We start from the raw sequence: 17,073 nt of genomic DNA, 5'->3' as shown, positions 1-17,073 counted from the left end.
CACACTTTTTAGCACCACTCGTTTTTCTTTTTCATTTGCCACACTTTAGTAATAGCAGCACAGTGGCTTTTAAAAGGACGATTCCGGTTTCAATAACAGACACAGTAAGAAAAAGTTAGGGAAAGAGAGAAAGACAAGAAACGAAAGAAGGCAAGACAGACAGACAGATAGACATAGATAGATAGAGAGAGAGAGAGAGAGAGAGAGAGAGAGAGAGAGAGAGAGAGAGAGAGAGAGAGAGAGAGAGAGAGAGAGAGATGTTCTTCTCCAGATAAACATTCTCTTATAGCTGGAATCCCAGAGCATTCCTATCCACCCGGTTTTCACATTACTGGCTTGAACACTATGACACCACAGTAATTCTGTTATGCTCTCTTCTGCCCTCGTGTACTCAAACATACTGTACTCCCCTGTGACATTATCTACTGAATCCATAACATCACATCATAATTGCCCTGATATATCACCTGCACTAACAAAGCAAACACAAATACTTTCAGCTACTACTCAAACCCCTGATTGACAGCCTCTCTGGTAAACAGGGACACAGAATACACAGCCCCCACCAAAGAACACAAATCTGCTAATCTCTCTACATAGAGAAAAGGAAAATATCTGTATGCTATGCAAGGCTTAGAGGCTTTTCATTCTTTGCTTTTGGTCATCTGAGTCACTATCATGGATGGTTTCAACAACAACACCTGAAATACCCTTGGATTATTTAGTGTATTGGATTTTTATAACAAATCTCATTGCGATGGCTCATTGGGATGGTTGCAGTGTACTTGATATTTAAGCTTATATTTGAGTTATGTGTTTTGTTTAGTATAAGTGCCATTACCTTGGAGGTGCTCTGGCATTCCCAGTTGTAATGGAGGAGTGACTGGTTATCTGGGTCCATATTGGGGTCATACGACTGCTCTGCACTGAGCTGCAAGTCCTTGGTTCTCGACCACACCCTGTAGGTACCCCCCTCAATGATGGGCACCAGCCTGTCAAGGGAGAAAGGTTGCGCTAAGTAACAGTAAATGAATAAATTGAAAGAAAATTAAAAATGTAATGTGTAAATGTTCAAAACTTCAGTTGGAACCAGTAATGAGCCGATGTGCCGTTTTCCTTTCAATCAGCATAGTAACAATTGAACATTAAGTCTGGAGCTTCTTAAAAACCATTTCAAAACTGGATATAGAGCCTAAATTAAAGATAGTTTTTTCCCTGACAATTTCCGATGAAAGTTAAAGGCAGATGAAGTGTAACTTACATCTTAGAGGAAAAGTATATAACTGTCAGAATGATCCTTAATGTCTGTCAACTGACCTGGCTGCCATGACGCTGAGCTGCAAACAGGCAGCCTTTCTCAGCGGTACGCCCTCGTACGACAAGGAGAACACCAGTGTGTAGTTCCCTGCTGCCAGTGCCATCTTGGGCACAGACAGCTGCAGACGCCGCATATCCACGTCCCCAGGAAGAGGGATCACAGACACTGGTGAGGTCTGAGAGGGCCAAGACACTACCACACGGTTACCGTCCCGGTCATTATCGCAGTAGGGGATGGAGAGGATCTGCCAGAGGTACTGTGCTCCATAGCGAACACAGCCTTTTAGGTCCACACTGGCTTCCACCAAAGTGGGTTGGGAGCGCCAGATGGCCAGGCGGGGGGCTTGGACCACCTGAACCTCTGGCTCGTCACACTCCAACACTTGGATATTCACTTCCACCCTTGCCAATACCCAGCTCACCAGATTACTACAATTTACCTAGTAGGATAGAAGAACAAATTGGTGAGATTCAGAAACACATCTGATCTCCATCAAAACTGAGTGTGAAATAATTTCACATATAGCATATCTAATTAAAGTACTATAATTGTTTGCTTGACTTTGGTGTGACAGAACATGCATTTTCTTTAAAGCTTCTCATTTGCTGATGGAAAGGATAACAAACCATTACATCTATATACAAACCGACAAAATTCAAAGATACATACCTGGACCAGGAAGTGTCCAGGGTTGCTGTACTCGTAGCCCACAGTTGTACTGTTTGTGGGAAGCAGAGTAGAACCATCGCCAAAGTCCCACAGGCAAGCAACAGCATTGGATCTGGGTGTGACTGAGGTGATGAATTTCACTGTCTTATTGACAAAGGTGTCCTGGGGCACAGCATCAAGTGCAGCAGCTGTCAGGAGATTCTGGACCAAGATGTGCTTGGTGATGTTCTGGCCATGGAGTGCATTGAAGGCCCTCAGATAGATGGTCAGGGAACCAGCCTCCTCTGGTGTGTAGGACACCTAATGTTGTGTGATAAGATTAAATAAAATAAAAAGGGCACTGCTGCATAGGCTTTTTTAGTGTTCTATGATAACAAGAGATCAAATATTTTTTGTGATCTGACCTCTTTGCCCATGCAAGATGTTTTGTCAAGATGGTGGAGATCGAATGTCCAGAGGAAGTGAACAGGTTTGCCTGTCAGGATGTTGGCCACAAAGGTTCTCTTCACACCTACAACAATGGCAGCTTCACAGCAATCCAAGATGGTCAGTCCATGCACTGGCACCATCACTTCAACCTGGAGGTGCCGTCTTTTGACACTCACCTAGATTCACACATTTAAAAAGAAGGAGAACAGATGGTCTGGGTTAGTGTATGTAATCATCTGGCAATTCCAATCATATGAATGAAAAGTGAACTTCTATGCAAGAACTACTTAATTAAACACTTGAGTGTGCTACCTGCCCTCTTGAATGTTACCTGGTTGTGAGCAGTGAGGTTGACCATGTATGTTTCCGCTCTGGTGAATTGGTGGACATAGGTTTGGTTAGGATGGGGGATGACTGTGGCGTCTCCGCTGATGCTGAGGATGAGACTAACATCTGACCCTGCCACCAAGGAAATGGTGAACTCCACCTTCTCTCCAACTGCTGCAAACTGTTTACTGGCTCTCAACTCCAGCGCCTGGATCTTTTCCTGAACAAAGAAATCTCTGGAAACCACATCCCCACTTACACTGTTTGAAGCATTAAGAGAAATTGTGACCATCGATGGTTTAGAGAAAATCAAAGAGGTATTCCTTCCTGTTTCTGTTCTACCTGGTAATAGCCATGTCCAAGTCACATTAGTTCCTGTTTGAACCTCCCCCTGCAGCAAGATGTTGACACCTGTTGCTACGTAATTCTGTTCAGTCACATTACTGGCAGAGAATGTTAGTCCAGAAATGACTTCCTCGACTCTGACAAAGTCTGACACAACTTCTGAGCTGACTTCATTGAAGACCTCTACACTGACCAGCCTCTGGCCAGGACTGGTAAAGGTGTATATCACCCAGGGCTTATTCCACAACAAAGAATTCCCATCCACAGACCAGCTGTACTGCAGGTTTGAACCCTCTGTAGTCAGCACAGTCAAGTTAGTTGGGGCATTGACTGCAACTGGATTGTTGCTGATCCATAAGCTCACTCCCCCTACTGGGTCCAGAAACTGGATGGTTCTATTGACGAACAGCTGGCCTAGGAGGTTGGACGCGCGGAGTAAGATGTCACATGGGCCTGGTGTAGAGAAATTGACATGTATGGTCTTCCCACTTATGTTAAAGCCTGAGTTAATTGGTTCTAGCTCCTTAATGACATTCCAAGTAAACGACATGTTTGTTCCTTCTCTTAGTGCAGCCTGGAGATGGAGAACGTGATTTGTAGCAAAGTAGCAGCCCTCTACACCACCTGAATCTACTTCCTCTGCTAGAATATGCAGTCCCTCCAGCTCACGCTGCACAAAAAGAAATATACTGGCTTGCGCAGTTCCTACATCATTCTCTGCTGTCACAATGATGTTGAAGGTTCCCACAGAACGAAAGGTGTAGAACATGGTGTGAGTTCCTGGAATTGAGGTGCAACGATCACACAGGATCCAAGAGAACCGGACACCATCTCCCTCCTCCATCTGTGCCTCAAAGTGGACCGATGCATTTAGCGGGACATTTACCAAGCTGGCATTGACTGTTAAACCCTGAATTAGTGCTAGGACAGCAACAGCTAAAATAGTATGGTTCCTGCTTACTGTATTAGCTGCTGTCATCGTAATGTTGTAGTTTCCTGAATTACTGTAGTTGTGGATGATATTCTGGCCTTTAAGCACTGTCCCATCTCCCATGTTCCAGATGTAATTGACGTGGGAGGCCAAAGAAGATGTAGAAAAGCGGTATGGTTCATGAAGGGTCAAGTTATTGTATCTGGTCCCATTATGTTGAATCAGAACTTGGCCAACAGGCTTCTCAACCTCAATGATGACACTGGTATTACTAGCAGAGATGTTATTGTAGATTGTAACTTTCACTACATACTGACCTGGGTTTTTATAGGTAAATGGCATATCCCCAGAGCCACGAGTTAGTGCGGAGTCTTCATACACATCAAAGTCCCACAGATAGCTGTAGTTAAACTCTGGTTCAGCCCTGGCCTGAAACCAGATCTCCTCACCGACTTGGAAGTGTGTCCTCCCAAGGGTAAGGCTTACATTGGTCACAGCTGGCTGCACACAAACCCAGTTAAAGAAGTTGGCTTTTGTTGCCTTGTTTACCCCACTGGAGAGAAGAAGAGAGAGGTGATAGTTCCCACTGGTCCAGTAGGTGTGTGTGACTTTGGGGTTGCCATGGTATGTCTCATTGGGGCTCCCGTCCCCAAAGCTCCATTCATAGAGGTGAGCAGATGCATTCCCTGAGACCCAGGCCTGGAAATGGATTGGGATTCGTTCTTGGACACAGCCGGAGGGTTCCAGCTTCAAAACCTGGAAGACAAACACCCGGACAGGTAGGATGGTCCAGACAGAACTAACAGCATTACTGGCAGTCACATTCACTGTGTAGTTGCCATCTTTGATGTAGGTATGTGAAACGTTAGGCTCTGTTTTGGTGTAGTTGGTCCCATCGCCCATGGAGAATATCCAGGTGACGTTATTGCCAGATGCAAGGTCAGCCCACACTTTAGTGGGCATGTGGAGCTCCGTAGGGGAGGAACTTCCCGCTGTTAGTTTTTCAAGCTTATCGTACACGAGCATTTCAACACAGGCTTCTGTTGAACTGATGGTGTTGTTCACTGATACACACACATTGAAGACGCCACTCTGGGCGTAGGTGTGCATCACTTGCCTTTCACGGCCCTGCAAAGTAGTAGTACCATCTCCAAAGTTCCAGGTGTAGTGGATGCTGTAGGGTGAGGGCCAAGCGTGAGCTTCAAAAGAAGCTGGTGTACCAGCAAGAAGGAGTCGAGGCACTGTCTCTATGTCGATACGGTTCAAGATGCTGTAAACATGCATTTTTAAGCGCGTACTGATGTTCTCATACCGGTTAGACACTGACATGAGCACTGTGTACACTCCTGTAGAAAAAGGAAAATGATAAAGAGAGAGAGGGGGATAGAAAATGAGGAAAGTACAATAAATATGTACAAATTAAGTTAATGAAGTTTATTGAAATTAATTAAGCTAATTAATTAGTTAAGTTAATTACAGGGAATAAAAAACAACACCAATATAGACAATCATTCAAAAGAAGCGAGGACAAACATGCAGGTATAACTGTATGGTCAAAGGGAGCAGAGTTACCTGGCTGAGGATAGACATAGGTGACATTGTTGCTTAGGAGCAGCTGATTGGGAGAGTTTGAATAGAGGGAGGAGGAGGCATATGGAGGCTTATATTCAAACTCCTTGTAACCTCCATCACCAAAGGACCACCTGCAGCATACAGAAATGGTGGAAAATTAATAATGAATAACTACGGATAAATGGGGCTTAGTGGAATACATGCAGTGCCCCACCCACAGATGTTCGTCCATACAGCACACCTATACAGAAACAAATACATATGCACAAATACATGCATCACAGCCCATGGGACTTTAGGTGTTGTAGGCCAGAATTAGGAAGTTACTTTAGGAGAACAGATAGGCTAAGATTGTATTTGTTAACTATTTGTTTCCGTCGTCTCTGACAAGGGAGAGGAGAGGGATGTCAACAGGCAACTTTGACTTTTGGAGGAGGCGATCTGCTGTTTTTAATTTCAGATTTTTGATTTCTAATCTTATAAATTACATTGTTGATATTATGTCTCAGGAAAATAAATGGAAAGGCACAGGCACATGCACACACAAAACATACTGAAGGTGCTACACATTGGTGGTGGTTGAGGTGAGTTTCCCCCCCTTCACTGTGAAGCACTTTGGGTATTAAGATAAAGCGCTATATACATTTAATCTAATATTATTATTATTTCAATGCTGGAAGTCTTTTGTGATACACCATTGACAATTTCTGCTTATTGTAAATAGTGGCATTCTCCACAACACACACACACACACACACACACACACACACACACACACACACACACACACACACACACACTCACATACACACGCATAACCACTCACTATCACAAGCTTGAAAGTGAAAATCTTGTTTGAGGAAACATTGGAGTTTGGAGTGGGAGAAGTGGAAACTTCAGTCCCAGGAGGCATTACTGGACCAGGAATGATGAGAGGAGGGGAGAGGCAAATGAAAGGGGGAGCTATATATGGAGAGTGGGAATGTGAAAGAGGGAGAGAGGGGTCGGAACAAAAGTGAGAAAGAGAGAGAGAGAGAGAGAGAGAGAGAGAGAGAGAGAGAGAGAGAGAGAGAGAGAGAGAGAGAGAGAGAGAGAGAGAGAGAGAGAGAGAGAGAGAGAGAGAAAGCGACTGGGAGAGGAAGCGACAGAGCAGAGAGGAAAATTCCAGTCAGCGATCTGCCCTAACCACACAGTTATAAACCCAAAGCTCTGCACATGACTGTTACAGTGCTATTATAGGGCAGAAGCGAAAGAGAGAGAGAGTGAGAGATGGAGAGAGAGAGAGAGAGAGAGAGAGAAAGAGAGAGAGAGAGAGAGAGAGAGAGAGAGAGAGAGAGAGAGAGAGAGAGAGATAGAGAGAGAGAGACGCAAACACAAACAGATGTTCTGAACAACATGATACTGAAGGGCGTGAGGGAGAGATATGCACATTTGAAATATCAATTTACGTATAATAGCACAATAAGAGACAAACACCTGCCCTGATCACTTTTGTAAAAGTCCAACTTCTAATCCCCCTGCCCTGATCTCATCTAGACCCGCTCCACTTCCCTTTACCCTAGTCCCCCTCCCCCTTCCATACCGAAAGGTAGCGGCCACTGACATATCCAAGACCACAGAGGCAGTGAGGGTCTGGGCTGAGCCCTGTGTGACCACATCTGGCACGCCCCTCACTGTGAGGTTGGCCATGGGCTGCATCCTGTCCACTGTCACGTTGAAATGCTCCGTTAGGCTACTGACATGGTTCATGGCTGTCACCTGGGGGTAAGGAAACACAAAGGAAACATAATAACACAGTTTTTTTTTGTTTTTTAATTTTGCCCCTTTTTTTCTCCCCCAATTGTATTTTTAGCCAATTACTCCACTCTTCTGAGCCGTCCCGGTTACTGCTCCACCCCCTCTGCCAATGCGGGGAGGGCTGCAGACTACCACATGCCTCCTCTGATACATGTGGAGTCACCAGCCGCTTCTTTTCACCTGACAGTGAGGCGTTTCATCAGGGGGACGTAGCACGTGGGAGGATCACGCTATTCCCCCCAGTTCCCCCCTCCCCTGAACAGGTGCCTTGAACGACCAGAGGAGGCGCTAGTGCAGCGGCCAAGACAGATACCCACATCCGGCTTCCCACCTGCAGACACAGCCAATTGTGTCTGTAAGGACGCCTGACAAAGCTGGAGGTAACACGGGGATTCGAATCAGTGATCCCCATGTTGGTAGGCAATGGAACAGACCGCCACGCTACCCGGCGCCTCTGTTTCATAACACTTTACAAAATCCAATTCACTTGTCCCAATGAAGGGGAAGGGAACTATGTCACAGGGCCACAAGTTGCATAATTCAAGAACCGACAGTGGGAAATCCACTCACTTTAAACATATTTTTTTTATGTACACAGAAAGAAAGCGTCCGGTGCATCACTACCTGGAATTAGTGATGCACCTCCTTTCATTGATTTAGATGAGCTCTTCAATGACAAAGGAATAACTGCATGTCTTCAAACTTAGTGATTTCTCACGTCTTAAATGTAGCTGTTATTTTTTTCCTTTCAGACTAGCTAATGAAGAAAACACACTTGGGGATTCCCATCTCTATAAAACCCATTTAACCATGGCAGTTCTTTTCATCTTGCTTAAACAGTTTAATACGGTTAGATGATCCCCCCTCCCCCCCCATGGGTATATCAACTGATGAGTTATTAAAAAATTATTTTACCTCCTGTGCCATTTTTGCATTTGAACTTACTGAATTTTGTTTCTGACAGACCTCGCATTTGTTAGCAGCTGCTATGACACCATTGTGGAAGTTCATAGTTAAGTTTAACAACTTTTAGACACATTTATAAAAAAAAAAAAACATACCCCATCCCAATTTTTAGTAGAAAAAAACGTGGTTCGACAAACTTTGTAACAAACTTTTTTAGCATTTAAGTAAGCCTTACTGAAAGGCTGCATTGGATTGTAGGATTTTCTAATTGTAAAGAATTCAAGAAACAAAGCAGTCACATTAGATATGAATCAAAGATCAGTATAAAAGTCAGTCATACATGGCAGAAAAAAAGTGAATTTGACCATTGTTACAAGAATTTCTATCATACTGAATCTGAACAGTGTGACAGACTTACAGTGAGTTTATAAACAGCAGCATTCTGGTAGATGACATTGAGGACGGTGTTGTAATAGGTGAAGTAGGGCTTGTCATCCACGGTCCATTTAAATGTTGGGTTGGATCCTTCCAGCACAGATGCTGTATAGCTCTGAAAAATAAACATACATACATGTATGTGAATGTATGTATGCACTTAAACATAAAATGCAACCAGTTCATCACAACTCACAACACTGCTAGGTTGTAAAAACATACACACATACACTCACCACAACTGACTCCATCAGCACTCTGTTGGCAGGGTGAGGCTGCACCACCAGTCCTCTGAGAGGTTCTTCGAGACAAACAACCACTGACAGGCTGCCCTCCATCACCTCACTGTGTGCCTCTAACTCCACCTGGACCATGCCCTTATGCTGCTCCTCCAGCCCAAGATCCAGCACTGCAAACAGGTTGGGCTCCAAGGCCTCAGCACCAGATGCTGAGCTTGGCCCTGACTGACAGAGCCCTAGGCTGGAGGAGAACTCAGGAGGACAGGCTTGGTGGAAAATGGCGCTGAGGTTTGTCCCACTCCTCGAGACTTTTGTGACATAGCGAGACTGGACACGGAGCAGAAGACGGGTGTCGTTGGGTTGAAGGTAGATGGTTCCATTTTGGGGTAGAGGGTGCAGGACTGTCAAGCCCAGGGGAGGCACAATCCTGACTTCACAAGAGGCTGATGCTGGGTAGGATGGTTCAGCAGAAGTCACCTGCAACAAATTTCATTCTACATCCATAACTGTATCTAAATGACTATAGGTCACAAAAAAGGGACACACATATCACCACAGGATATGAAAGTTGGACCAAAATTGAAGCAGTAATATTTTTCTAACACCACCTATTACTTAAATCATCATGTAAATTGCACTTTCTCTCTCTACTGAAAACAAGTAGAATAAAAGGTAGAATACAGTTTTTCTATATTTCACTGTTTAAAAGAGCTCCCCCTAATTCAGTTTCTCTCAGCCGATCTTTTTTCTGATACTCATGATGTCATCAGACACACTCATTTACATACAGCCTATCAGATCAAATCATCAAAATGTGAACCATCGGTCACCCAATCTTTACTTGTACTTATCACTCAAAGGTCAGCTCATCAATATTAATGAGGACAAGACCAAATCCTCACAGTTCTTGAGACAACTGAAACACTTATGAATTAAATACACAATATTAGTCACCTACGTATAAAAAGAAATGTTGCTTAATGATTAATCATGCCATCGCCAAGGTTTGTAGACATGAACAGTTAAATCTGCTCACTACTTTTGATCCAACTTGAAAGTTAAGCACAATGTTTAATGACTGAGAGTCTGACCAGCATTTTGTAGACTCCAGGCTGGGATAAGCCAGCAGACAGTTTGGGTCCTTGGAGAAGGGTCTCACTATGCCCCGCATAGAGCACCCTGACAGGGCAGACCACATCCTCCAACCAGCCTCCCTCTCCATCCTTTACCATGGCCTCCACATCGAGCACCGGTTCGGGGACCATGTCAGAGTCATGGTCAGCCGAGCTGCCTGCTGCCCGTCTGCTGGCATTACGAGCCCAGAACCATTCTGACTGGTTGAGGGCTAAAACAGGCTGTCGCCATGGTGACTGTGGAGAGGTGTGACAGCGGAGGAGAGCAGCGGAACCGGCGTCATGCTGCAGGGCGATGACATCACCGGGGGACACATGAAGAGCCTCCAATTTTTCTCGCACCTGAGAGGAAGAAAGCAGTGAGCAGGGAAGTTGACTGGCATACCCCAAATTGATAATGATAATACATTTTATTTGTGGGCACCTTTCAGAGCACTCAAGGACACCTTACAGAACACAGTTAAAAAAAACAAAAAAAAAACAAGCAGCACTGTATCAGACAGCATAAAGTCAAAACAAAGCAGGGTTGACAATAAAAAGTTAATAAAACAGATAAGTATAAAATCATCATCTGCACAAAACTCAATGAAGCGTGGATCAGACTGAATATGCCGAGATGGGATTTGAAGGTTGAAAGAGAGTCAATGTTGTGAATGTCTTGTGGGAGAGAGCTCCATAGGTGGGGAGCAGAATGAATGAAGGCTCTAGACCCCATGGTAGTCAAGCGGGCCGATGGTGTAGTGAGTTGGAGAGCAGAAGATATGAAGGAGCTAGGTTATTAAAGGCCTTAAAGGTGAGGAGCAGGATCTTGAAGTCAATACGGTATTTAACAGGGAGCCAATGGAGTTGCTGAAGAATAGGAGTAATATGATCTGTGGAAGGAGTTCTGGTAATGATACGGGCAGCTGGATTCTGGACCAACTGAAGTTTAAGAAGACACTTGAGGGGAAGACCAAAGAGGATAGAATTGAATTAAATAGAACTGAACTAGTTTTCCTCTTATTCTAGGTCCAACAAAGATTAGGAGGTATGGAGTGGGCCAGTACACCGTACCTCCTGATGCTAAGATTTTCACTGGGAGGGACGAAGAAGGGCAGGATTAGGAACGATTACATTAGAAGGACCGCTCCATTTGGACGGTTTGGAGACAAAGCAAGAGAGGCAAGATTGAGATGGCTTGGACGTGTGTGGAGGAGAGATGCTGGGTATATTGGGAGAAGGATGCTGAAAATGGAGCTGCCAGGGAAGAGGAAAAGAGGAAGGCCAAAGAGGAGGTTTATGGATGTGGTGAGGGAAGACATGCATGTGGCTGGTGTGACAGAGGAAGATGCAGAAGACAGGAAGAAATGGAAACGGATGATCCGCTGTGGCAACCCCTAACGGGAGCAGCCGAAAGTAGTAGTAGGTTTGGGCCAGTACACAGAGCAGACTTCTGGATTTCAAAACATCAACAATGTGCATTTGATGCACAAACACAAAAGTAAATTGTTCTGTAGCATGCAAGCGCAATGTGGGCATATAGCGAAGGCATATCTTCTTCTTTTTTTAAAATTTTTACTTTTGTTAGACGGCGACAGTGCAGAGGCAGACAGGAAATGGGCTAGAGAGAGGGGGGGGTATGACATGCAACAAACGTCGCCGGCTGGAATTGAACCGGCGACAGTTGTGACCATGTGGTGTGCGCTGTAACCTTTCAGCTACAGAGGCACCCCAGAGAAGGTATATCTTATAGGTGTATATAATGATGTGATTGTGTAAGTTCCTAGAATTTCCATTGAACTCTAAAGTTATTTGAATAGATACGGTATTTTTGATTTTCTTTCCAGTATGCTCATTATACTTTGGATATGTATAGTGATGATATGATGATTCAAAGAGGTCTGCAACACATTAATATCACCACTCAATCTGTTGCCACCAGGTTGTTGTGCTTCTAGCCCTTTTGTTTTTCCATATATCTCTGAGGATCCAATTGAAGTAGTGTTGAGAATCAACATTACGTATTTGCAAAAATAAAGAATAATGAGTTACATAGTTTCATCAGATATGTGCAACTTTTAACTTTCAAAGCTCCATTGCAAAGAATGTATTACTCTAGCAATGATTAGGATGATTTCAGAGGAGGGAATGAGGCACTTGTTTACTTACTGGTCTCCCGAAAAAGAAAACAAAAAACAAAAACACACACACAGATTTCAGTTCATTCAGAACTCTGCAGCTAAGCTATTAACCAGAACCAAGAAGAGAGAGCACATTAGTCCAGTTTTAGCTGCTCTGCACTGGCTTCCTGTAACATTTAGAATTGATCTAAAGGTCCTCCTCCTTATATCCAAAGCCCTTAATGGGCTAGGACCAAGCTACATTGCTAACTCTCTTGTAAACTATTTGCCTTCAAGAACACTGCAATCATCTGCTACTGGTTTACTGGAGGCTTCCAGTTACAGCCAAAAGTAAATCGGGGATGCAGCCTTTGTTAGATATCAAGGAAGCCAGCTCACTAAATCTTTTTAAAAGAAAGCTAAAACCTTGTCTCTTCACTTTAACTTTTAAAAAGCTATGACTTTCCTGATACATGCCTGAAATTCCTTTTTGCACTTTGCTTTGCACTTATGCACTGCTGCACTTCTTTTAAAATGTTGTATTTTACATTCTATGTATTCTTTATAACTATTATCTATTTATTTATTTATTTTGTGGATTTCTCCCCAGCTGTACTTGTCCGATTAACTCACTCTCCCAAGCCAACCCGGTCGCTGCTCCACCCCCTCTGCCGATCCGGGGAGGGCTGCAGACTACCACATGCCTCCTCCAATACATGTGGAGTCGCCAGCTGCTTCTTTTCACCTGACAGTCAGGAGTTTCACCGGGGGGACGTAGCGCCTGGGAGGATCACGCTATTCCCCCCCAGTTCCCCCTCCCCCCCGAACAGGCGCCCCGACCAACCAGAGGAGGCGCTAGTGCAGCGACCAGGACACATACCCACATCCGGCTTCCCCCCTGCAGGACGGCCAATTGTGTCTGTAGGGATGCCCGACCAAGCCGGAGGTAACACGGGTATTCAAACCGGTGATTCCCGTGTTGTTAGGCAATGGAATAGACCGCCACACCACCCAGATGCCCCATTGAAGTTAAAAGTTATTCTCACCAGTACATGTGCGGCTGGTCCTGCTGGTAGAGTGAAGAGCACCTCATCTTGCAGGGTGTATCTGGGTCTCATCACCCCAGGGGGGAGGCTGTGTGCTTGGGTACAATTATGGCAGAGGGATGCGTAGCAGGGGCTAGAGAGGGCTATGCAGCGCCGCTGGAATGGGCACCACTGTTCGATTGGTGGGCAGATGGTTGGGGGCGAAGAGCCACTGTGGTCTGTGGGTACACATACGGCCACTGGAGAACACACTGGACCACCACAGCCTGAGAGACGGAAGAACAGGCGGTGAGGTTTGAAGGAAATATGTAGTTATATGTGAGGGGGATGTACTTAAATGTAAATTCAAGTATTTCTATCTATATATTCATGTCTATTCATTTGAATATCAATTCATTCCTTCTTTGAAATGGCACATTTCCTGTGAGGAGGGAAAAAAATGCATAGCAAAACACACTGAACCAGGGGGGCAATGTTGAATCTAAGAAAATACTTGGCACTGGTATGAGAAAAAGTCAAATAACAACATTTTCAGCTAAACCAACTCCAGAAATAAGAGAGATTAGGGGAGAAAAATGACAGACAACATCAGATGGGTAATCACATCAGAATGAACAAGCAAATATCTTTGAGACAAGTCAAAAGTGTACAATTGCAGAAAGTGCTTGTGAGAGAAGTATGAGTGTGTGTGTGTGTGTGTGTGTGTGTGTGTGTGTGTGTGTGTGTGTGTGTGCATGTGTGTGAGTATGCGCATGCGTGTGCATTATAGGAGACTAGACAGCACAGGATATCCTTTCTCAATTGGGGCAGATCAGTTTCCCGTGCTGGCTAATTACAATGTAAGCATACATCGTCTCTTTCCAGCTACATTAACAAACCCACCTCCGCAGTCTCCCATCTCCTCTCTATTTCCCCACTGCAATTTGTGCATTCAGTTTTTAAATTTCCTTCAGGAAAAGTTCAAAATGAGGAGGAAAATATCTGTCTGTGCTCTATCTTCCACTTTCTTCTCCTCTCTTGACTGGCTCCTTCTGGGTGTTTACGTCTCTGTGCTACTCTCTGGCAGTTGTTCCAAACCCTCTCTATGGAGATGTATGGTAAAAATACCAAACATAAAAAGCAACTCAGGCTGTTATGCCCTTGTGCAACTGTGCATTGCAGGTGTGTGTATTAGCGAGAGTCTGTCTGGCTCTTTGTCTTCTGACAGTCCCTGCTAGAGACAGGTAGAGGTGATGCTCAGGGGGAAGTCACCTTGTTTGCTCTTGGTTGGCTAAACCCACTCCTTAATCCCCCACTCCTTCTCCTGTTCTGACCTAGTGTCATCATACACCCAAAACTTTCCTCTCTTCTTTCTAACTCCCTGAGGACTGGTTAGGACTGGTGTATGCATTTGCATGGGCGTTAGTCTGGGGGGGGGGGGTGTAAGTGTAGGCAGCAATGTTTAAGGTTTTTGTTTAGCACTTGCAAACACTACTGCTATTAGGGCTAATTTTATAAATGATAAATTTTAAGTTATAAATTTATATTATTAAATGTATATATTTATAAATGGCAGCACGGTGGCACAGTGGTTAGTACAGTCGCCTCACAGCAAGAAGGTCCTGGGTTCGAGCCCTGGGGTAGTACAACCTTGGGGGTCGTCCCAGTTCGTCCTCTGTGTGGAGTTTGCATGTTCTCCCTGTGTCTGTGTGGGTTTCCTCCGGGGGCTCTGATTTCCTCCCACAGTCCAAAGACATGCAAGTCAGGTGAATTCGCCGTACTAAATTGTCCCTAGGTATGAATGTGTATGTCAGCCCTGTGATGGCCTGCCGCCCAATGACTGCTGGAATAGGCTACAGCATCCTCGCGACCCTGAGAGCAGGATAAGCGGTTAAGATAATGGATGGATGGATATTTAAAATGACAGATTTTATAATTCCATTATAATTCTGTTATCCTCTTTCAATGTTGTATTCTGTAAATTGTGTAAACACAATCTCCATTGCATGTTGTCCATCTTGGAAGAGAGATCCCTCCTCTGTTGCTCTCCCTGAGGTTTCTTCCTATTTTTTCTCCCTGTTAAAAGGTTTTTTTTAGGGAGTTGTTCCTTATCCGATGCAAGGGTCTAAGGACAGGATGTTGTGTTGCTGTAAAGCCCTTTGAGGCAAATTTGTAATTTGTGATATTGGGATATACAAATAAAACTGACTTGACTTGACTAATACATAATATTTCTAGTAACAATAGCAATAAACAGGTTTTATATTGAACTTTGAAATAGCACTATGTCAAAACGTAATATATCGGCTGGTCAATGTTCAAAATTGTGGCCAATTTGATACAGGGATAGTCAGTGGTAGTGTCTATAATGTGAATTCCTGGATATTAAATGTTCATCTGCAATTTTCTGTAGTGGTGCCAGTAATATCTGTTGTTAAAGTGTACTGAAGTAGAATATCACATGCCATGGTTATGCTATATATTAAAGTACAAAAAGGGTTATAAATGCAATTGCAAGAACAACTTTCCACTCATATCTTGGGATGTTTGATTTGAATGAGAATTTAATTGTGAGTATACCTATTCTATGTACCGATTCTGTTTGTGACATTCATGGACAGGATCTCAAGGCACAGCCAACGTGAGGAGTGTGTTCGTTTTGGGAACCTCAGAATTGCATCTCGCTCTTCGTAGATGATGCAGTTTTGTTGGCTCCATCAGAACACAACCCCCAGCATGCACTGGGGCGGTTTGCAGCCAAGTGTGAAATGGCTGGGATGAGAGTCAGCACCTCCAAGTCTGAGGCCATGGTTCTCTACTGGAAAATGGTGGATTGCTCCCTCCGGGTTGGGGATGAGTTGTTGCCTCAAGTGAAGGAGTTGAAGTATCTCGGGGTCTTGTTCACGAGTGAGGGTAAGATGGAGCAGGAGATTGACAGGCTGATTGGTACAGCATCAGCAGTAATGCGGATGTTGTATTGGACCATTGTGCTGAAGAGGGAGCTGAGCCGGAAGGCAAAGCTCTCAATTTATCAGTCAATCTTCGTTCAAGACCTATGGTCATGAGCTTTGGATAGTGACCGAAACGGCTGAAATGAGTTTCCTCGGTAGGGTGTCTAGGCTCAGCCTTAGAGACAAGGTGAGGAGCTCGGACATCCAGAGGGAGCTTGGAGTAGAGCCGCTGCTCCTTCGCGTCAGAAGGAATCAGTTGAGGTGGCTCGGGTATATGATTTGGATGCCGCCTGGGCACCTTACTTTGGAGGTTTTCCAGGCATGGCCAACTGGGAGGAGACCCCGGGGAAGACCTAGAATTTGCTGGAGGGACTACATGTCCAATCTGGCCTGGGAACACCTTGGGATCCCCCAGGAGGAGCTGGAGGGCATTGCTGGGGAGCAGGACATCTGGAGTGCCCTAATTAGCTTGCTGCCACCGCGACCCGACCCCAGCGAAGTAGCTGAAGATGAATGAATGACTATACCTATTCTAATTATCTGTTAACTCCCCCTCCTCTTTCGTCTGTTTCTATCTGCGGATGTCTCTAATTTTTCTAAGACCCACTCTGTATTGACAGGTGAATTCACAAAGAATGGATTGCGGCTGCTGATAGCACATCTCTTGCAACCACTATCTCCCCCATCTCAAGTCTGATTCACAAAAGCTATTGTGCACAAACACGGCCATGAAGTTTTGCATCTGATTGCAATTATACATGTGGCAAAGTACAAATGGTGGCTTTGCACCAAGAACACAGTAGGCAGGCTCAGTGCCATCCTTGATGTCATCAAGTATAGCAAGAATTGTTAGACCTAGCAACCTGTATCTGTGAATGATTGTGGTCTCAGTTAAAT

General features: G+C 44.5%; 1 protein-coding gene across 1 annotated transcript in view; it reads right to left on the bottom strand.

Moving 5' to 3' along the window:
* Nucleotides 1-17,073, bottom strand: part of pkd1a (polycystic kidney disease 1a) — a 117,231-nt gene that overhangs the window by 58,565 nt on the left and 41,593 nt on the right. Inside the window, 11 exon segments of the mRNA XM_056279536.1 lie at nt 842-992; nt 1,318-1,757; nt 1,988-2,287; nt 2,392-2,592; nt 2,748-5,365; nt 5,592-5,722; nt 7,174-7,349; nt 8,713-8,844; nt 8,966-9,445; nt 10,060-10,443; nt 13,247-13,512. Coding sequence (XP_056135511.1) covers nt 842-992; nt 1,318-1,757; nt 1,988-2,287; nt 2,392-2,592; nt 2,748-5,365; nt 5,592-5,722; nt 7,174-7,349; nt 8,713-8,844; nt 8,966-9,445; nt 10,060-10,443; nt 13,247-13,512 — 5,279 coding nt within the window.

This window comes from Lampris incognitus, chromosome 5 (assembly GCF_029633865.1).
Source record: "Lampris incognitus isolate fLamInc1 chromosome 5, fLamInc1.hap2, whole genome shotgun sequence".
Classification (NCBI taxonomy): domain Eukaryota; kingdom Metazoa; phylum Chordata; class Actinopteri; order Lampriformes; family Lampridae; genus Lampris; species Lampris incognitus.
Note: the sequence above shows the minus strand (reverse complement) of the source record. Positions and strands in the feature narration are given on the sequence as shown.